Source organism: Pyrus communis, chromosome 5, assembly GCF_041283825.1.
Source record: "Pyrus communis isolate YQ-2024b chromosome 5, ASM4128382v1, whole genome shotgun sequence".
Lineage (NCBI taxonomy): Eukaryota > Viridiplantae > Streptophyta > Magnoliopsida > Rosales > Rosaceae > Pyrus > Pyrus communis.
The window spans coordinates 18,839,398-18,846,492 of record NC_142569.1 but is presented as its reverse complement, the minus strand read 5'-3'; the positions used below and the strand labels follow the sequence as shown (position 1 = coordinate 18,846,492).

The following is a 7,095-nucleotide window of genomic DNA, read 5'->3' as shown; positions in this document are numbered from 1 at the left end:
CACAACGTGAAGCATCCTCGTTTGACTATTATTTTGAGGAGGTAGCTTTAGAGTATGGCCATTAGGTGAGAAATTGTTACCATAGCCGATACACGGTGAGTTCTTTTCTGTTCAATACTTAACGTTTCGTTTAGATTACCATCTTGTTTTTCACAAATACACTCAATCAGGCAAATGCTTGGACGGAGGCTGAACTCCAGAGCCAGACGGTGAAGATTTATAAGGTGGAAGCGACTTATAAGAATGAGCTTGGCAACAAAACTAAGATAGAGAGGCAGCTGCAAGGAAAAAAGTGCGGAGCTGGAAAAGCTTTTGGCCAAAGAGCAAGAGGCACCGTGAGGAGAGCGGATGTTGGCAGCGGAAGGGGAACTGCGCGGTGAGGAGAGCGGATGCTGGCAGCGGAACAGAGCACATGGCAAATTTTGTAATTAGTTTCTAATCTTGTAGTTTTAACATAATGCAAGATAGCAGTGGCAAGAGTGTTTTATTGCACATCCGCAATGAATGCAAACACGATTGATTAATCTAATCCGACGAGAGAAAAATGACGACTTTTAATTAATCTAACTCTACCAAAAAAGCGTGAACTCATCAATCAAACGGATTTTGATTAAATTAACTGTGCTGGTGACCGCGTCAATCGAACAGCTACAATTGTGCTACAAACTGCGTTAGCGTCACATTGTAGAAAGAATCGTAAACCCTAGATATAGATAGAGAAATGTTTTCCTTGCAAGACGGGTCATATACCATGCAAAAATATCTAACAAAAAATTTGACAATTGGATCACCACTGCAGTTAAATTCTTTAGCTAAATCTCTCATTTTCTCACAGCCAGTGAATTTTTCTGCAAGTACAACAAAAACCCTTCTTCCAAACCATATGTACTCCACTTTTGCTCAGGTAATACACAACCAGTTTTTCTTTTTAGTTGCTAAGATCATAAAAGATCAGGAGAAACCCGAAAATTCCCAACCTATTTGCGTGTCAATTAATTCTACTAAGAAACCGAATGCCTCCTATTTCTGGAAGGTGTGGATTTCGCCTCTTCAGGATTAGCAGAACCAAGACTCTCGGATGAATCGGAGCCACTGTTCTCACCTTGTACACCTTTGCTTGACCAAAGCTTTGCAAAAATCTTCTTCGACCTGAGCAACCCTCTCATTTTACTTACTGCCGCCTTGTCAACACTGCTTTTGCCGTCTCCATTCCTGTTGCACGCTCCCACACCGCTGCTCAACCTTAAGGAAGCTAGCTCTCCCCTTAGGGCCCTAAGCTCCTCAGCTGATGCTACTGCATCCCAATCCTCCTCCGTGTTGGTTGTTGCAGATCTTGAGCTCCCATGGGACCCACTGTTTAAATCCTTCATTCCTTTAGGTAGGTCTGGAGTGCTGCTGCCTGATGAAGCAGCAGCCCTGACTTGCTCAAAAAAGAGTACCTGGACAACTACACGCAACGGGAGTCTCTCATTTTGCACCGCATGCATGCACGCATCAACTGACAGCTTTTTGCAGTCCATCAGCTTGCATATCCTCTTCCTCTCACTCTTGCTGATCCCTGGGTGCTCCTGCAACAAAGATGGCCAAAGTGTGAAACGCATATCCCCACCAACACTAACAAGATACAACACAGACGCACTGTGGAAAACAGAAATTTTATGGCATGAACATATTCCAGCATCGACTAAAATACAACAGAACAGAAAATTGGAAGCCACTTGTTTGCACTGTAACATGAAAAACTTGCATGACATCATAAAAGGCCCCAACTTTTTGTCAATCAAATAAAATGTACAATAGCCCTTACCTTAAGGTACATGTCAATGGCTCGGTAAAGTCCGTCATGAGAAGGTAGAGAGAAACCTCTCACCATCTCCGCAAGATCAACAAACTTCGACAAGGGGAGGTTGGGATCCTTAGATATTTCAGCAAGATACCCATCTATCAGTTTTGCCACCATCAGCTTGGAAGCATCCAACAAAATTCCTGGCCTTCTCACTTCCTGAAGTTGATTGCCCTCTTCTAATGATTCAATCTCTGGACTTTGACCTTGCCTTAGAAACTCTTCTACTATTTTTTGGACTACAGTAACATCATAAACTATTGGTTCTCCTTCCGCTGCTCGTATCAAAAGATCATTTACAGAAGCCTCCTCCAGTTGCTGCCCTATTCTCCTTACCAGCTCTCCCTTAGTCGTGTCGCTAGAATCCACAAATATAGCTGCTTTCAACATTTTGAGCAAGAAACTACAAGAGACAGTGCCTTTCTCTTCAGGCAACAGCCAGACAATTGCATCCACTGCTGATCGATGCTTTGTCATATCTCCACCCTGGATCATACCTTTGCTGAAACCTGGCAGCCTTCTGTATGCATAAGCTTTCAAGGCCTCTCCTATTACTTCACCAGATAGTACCCCTTTGGTTTTAATATTGGCTAGAACACGCTTGTATAAATCAATCTCAAGCTCACACAATTCTTCAACCCACCAGTCTTTTGGAACTGGACGATTTCTTACACCATTCCCATTTTCCTCTTGGATCTTCTTCCGATTATAGGTATAGGACCAGTCAACTTTTGAAATATCCATGCAGGCCTTAGTAGTGATAGAGTCAATGCCATGGCTGACCAACTTCAGTTCCTCAGATATTGGTAAAAGAGACTTCGTAGTCTGAAGAACAATGATGGAATCCTTCCAGCTCCGGAAAATGCTAGAGCTAAGGAAGACATCAATCTTGTAAATGAGATTTCCTTTCTCGATAGACTCATGCATCCCCAGATACTCAGCAGCACAGCGAGACACAACAACATTGTAAGCATTGAGGGTGACAGTCATGCCATAACAAAACTTCGCACATATCTCAAAGGCAGCAGGGCCACCAGGAATGTCTGAAATGTAAATTTCACTAGTGTTTGATTCATTAGAGTTTGCAACCAACTTCTGTAAGCGGGCACTCCTTGATAGAAGAGGAAACTGCATAAAACATTATTACTTCGATCAGTATCACAAAACATGTATCTGTAGATATACAGCAGATTTTCACATAAAATTTGAAAATGAAAAGAGTTGTCTTGAGAATCGAGATAAGTTTGCCAAGACTCTAGCATCTATTTAATTTAAAAGCTATATCTATAAGGATCAGCATCTATATTTATCAATGCTATGTTGGTCTCTGGAAAATCATAATAATTCCTCAAGTGATAAGGAATTTGTCGAGTATCAACAAAGTGGTCCTTAATTAATGTTAACTAGTCATATCCCGTAAATGTTCAGTTTATTTATATGAAACAAGTTAAGCACATGCAAATTACTTATAAGCATTACACCTCTTTTATCAATATCATAATCATTATAGCTAAACGTATCTGGATTTGTTCTGGTTGCTTTAAAACATGAGTACTATAAAAAATTCTCAACTATAGATCCCTCCACTTGACAATGCAACAAGAAAAGTAACTGGGGACCCGTTTATTTCACCAATAAATGAAAAATACAAGAGGAAACGGTTATTGGCAATCCTGATACAAGATACCATACACAGAAAAATGGACCAGATGATTACCTTATGTACGTAAAACTTTGAATCTCCAACATTAACAATGATGTCTGTTGCCAAATCAGTTGCGACATACCTTGCATATAAGAATATTTTTGTAGTGTTAGTAAGGACTCTGAATATAAAAGAGTACTAATAAGAAGACCTGCATACTAACATATTAAGAGCTTGCAATGAGCAATTGGAAATCAACCCTTTTTTTTCTTTTTGAAACATTTTCTTTCCGGAAGCCCAAAAATTTCTCCTATAGGATTTAAGATTAACTTGAAAATCCCTCATTCAAAAGACTGATAGGCTATGGTGCAGTGACCTCATTATACAAAAAATACAACTCATACCCTGCATCCGTCTTTCTTTTATTATAACATCGCTTGAGCAAGAGATTTAATTTGATTAGCATTTCTACATTTTGTTTAGATTAGACACAACTTTGTCATTTCTTACAATATTATCCTGGTTTAGTATAACTTATTAGCTCACAGCCTCTTGCATCCTTAAATTAACGAACAATAGTTTATGTACATGTGAATAACAAATGATGTGTGGTGATCTGCTTATAAGAGCTACAATAGCACCAATAAATACTAGATTGACAACAGCTCAGATTTGATAATGTCAATGATTCAGAGATTCCAAAAGAATTGATCATAAAGCAAGTGACACACTGAGAGATTCAATAAAGGTTTTCTTGAGGCGGGCGCGGAAAGAGAACAGTTTTCGTGAACCAAAAAAGAAAAAAAATAAGTGTCAGCAAGTTTGATACCAAGTCATAGAACAAGAATAATTTTAATCAATAGTGTGGGGAAATGATGAGAATCGAAAAAAGGAAAAACTTACAGCCCAATTTTAAAAACCAAGATTGTTACTAAAAATTAGTGATCATAGGCCTTATCCATGAGAAGAAATACCCAAAATTTTCTAATTAACAGAAAACCATTTAAAAGGTATGCAAAGGAATCATACTTTGAGGTTTATGCAATCGGAAGTACTATGCATGAAACACAATAGCGAAAAACATGATTCAAATTAATAACTGAGGTAAGAGGTAGAACACGGTTTACAACGAAGGGGATACAAGATCTCACCTAACATTATTTCCATCAGTTTGAAAAGAATCCGGCTTCGATCCAAGTTTCATAAACTTCATCTTGACAACCCAACGGTCTGCTCCTCTACTTCCTCGAAACAAAACTACCCCACTACTCAACCTGTCACTGCTTGATCAAATACTTCACACCAAGACCACCACACAAACCCAATAAGAATGCATCTCTATCGAGGAAGAGTTGCTTGAAATGGAAAGGAAGACTCGAGAAGTGGGGACCAGAGAATCCAACTTCCTGAGCTCCAAGAGAGAAAAGAAGGATCTCAAAGAGAGGGGGGAGGTTATATCTATGAAAGGCGGGGTATGACCGAATCTTGACAGGGACCAAGGCAGTCTAAGAGAGAGAAAGATAGGGAAAGGGAAGATGGGGTTTGTGCAATTATTTAAGAAAAGGTTCTCTTGAATGGCAAGAGAGCCAAAGAAGATGGTGTTTCCTTGGTCGGCGGCAAAGCCCACGGAGTCCGGGCGCACCAAGTCAGCCGAGGGGACATAACCAACAGACTCTTAAACACTAAACAATTATCATACACCAGAGACACTCACAAGCACAAATCTGACTCCACCACACTCCCCCACTATTTCTTAATCTTTCTCTTCTGATTACTCTGTTTCTTTGTTTTCCTTTTTTAAAAGCTAATTAAAGATTCATGCCACCAAGACCTCTTTGGACGCCTTTAAAGCTTCAAGTTCCAAACCCAACATGTACACATCAACAACACCTATTTTCTAGATTATTTTTTTACCCTTCAAGTTTGAAAACCTGCAACTGAAAACAGCATCTTGGTATCAGTTGAAGAAACCACCAAAACGGTAGACAACAAGCATCTCTTTTTATTTGGGCAAAGCATGGGAATAAATGAGCAAAAGATCACACACAAATTATAAAATTGTTATAGTAATGGACAACCAAACATCAACTTACCAACAAAAATAAAATTATCACAAAATTGGGCTCAAATCTGAGGAATCTACCAGAATATTATCATGGAAAATCTAGTTAAATAACGAGGCAAAAGATCATATATCATGCTGCTGAAGTACAAAGCTTTAAAACCCCACATGAAGAAATAAGCAAAGAATCTCAAGGGGCATAAAGAAATAGGGAAATAATTAAAAGGAAAGACCCCCCAAAATCCACTCTCCGTGTATAACCCCACAAAAACCAAGACCCCATTTCATCAAATCTACAGAGCTATACAAAAACTACCAACAAATATCACCCACTTGCAATTTGAAAACAAAAAAAAAAACCCAGTTCATGTTTGAGTGCAATCAGCCAACACCAAGCCTAAAAACCCCAAAAGAAAAACCATAACCACAGAAAGTGGAGAGAGAGAGAGAGAGAGAGAGAGAGGGACTCACGCAAAATCTTACGCCATCTATTCAAGTTTTTTGCTTGAGGAATCAGGAGGAGTTTTCAGCGCTCAGAGGAACGGTGACAAGAGACCAGAGGGCGAGGCTTTTGTATGCTGCTGCTGCCCAAGCATTCAATTCTTGAGAACCAAACCCACCACCAAACCAACTTCCACGCAAGTCAGGAAAACAAGAACCAAAAGGGCAACAAAAAAAAAAAACACGAAACTCAAAAGCACCCAGCTGTTTAGTACTACTGAGTTCCAAAATCTAAAGTTTCCCCGTCTCCCAAAATACTGAAATAAAACTACCCAAGTGCGAAAAAAGCAAACTTGATAATACCAAATGCATGATTCAGTCCTCAGAAATACTACCACTTTTCCCTTTAGCACGCAGAAAATGTTTTTCCTTTTCCCGTTCTTTTCAGTTTTGCCCCACTTTAATTTTGGTGAGAAAAAAAAGTAGAGAGAGATTCATTGAGTTTTTGGGGGGTTGCATAATTAACACACTCACTCACCTCGCTCGCTCACTCACCACCTTGCACAGTAAAGCACGCCAAAACTGACAACTCTCTCTGCTTTTTTTGCTGCCCCCATAACGCGGACTCCTCTTTATTAAATGACCCTTGCGCCCTAAAACTAATCCCGCAAAGGCCATAACTTGCGTAGTGGATATGTGTGGTCTATCATGGTGTATCCGTACCATACGATTTTCTTTATGTGTTCATGTCTATATCATACAATTTCTTTTGTTTATCATGCGTTCGTGTTCATGGTGAATGTGATGGTGATTGCATTAGAAATCCAATGGTCATGTTCTAAAGGTGGCTTGTTACATGTCAACATTTAATTTGGCTAAACTTTATGTTGCTAGACAACTAGAAATGCATGTCTTTTAATTAAATGGAAATAAATTTTCACACTTTACCAAAAAAATACGGAATGACATTTTAGGATTCATACCGCTGACTCCACTTAATTAATAGGAAAAGGTTTTGTTGTTGTACCAAAAAAAATGAGAATGGATTATACTTATCTTGCTAATTGGAAATTAATTATACACTTAGCTTGTTATTGAAGTTCT

At 39.2% G+C, this 7,095-nt stretch overlaps 1 protein-coding gene across 1 annotated transcript; it reads right to left on the bottom strand.

Moving 5' to 3' along the window:
• Nucleotides 1-682: 682 nt before the first annotated feature.
• Nucleotides 683-6,733, bottom strand: LOC137725467 (phototropic-responsive NPH3 family protein NPY2). Its single transcript, XM_068464156.2, has 5 exons — nucleotides 6,022-6,733; nucleotides 4,640-5,425; nucleotides 3,561-3,630; nucleotides 1,808-2,971; nucleotides 683-1,568 (listed from the first exon to the last, which is right to left on the bottom strand). The coding sequence occupies exons 2-5, from the start codon at nucleotides 4,699-4,701 to the stop codon at nucleotides 1,002-1,004; spliced, it is 1,863 nt and encodes a 620-aa protein (XP_068320257.2). The 5' UTR covers nucleotides 4,702-5,425; nucleotides 6,022-6,733; the 3' UTR covers nucleotides 683-1,001.
• Between the last annotated feature and the right edge of the window lie 362 nt (nucleotides 6,734-7,095).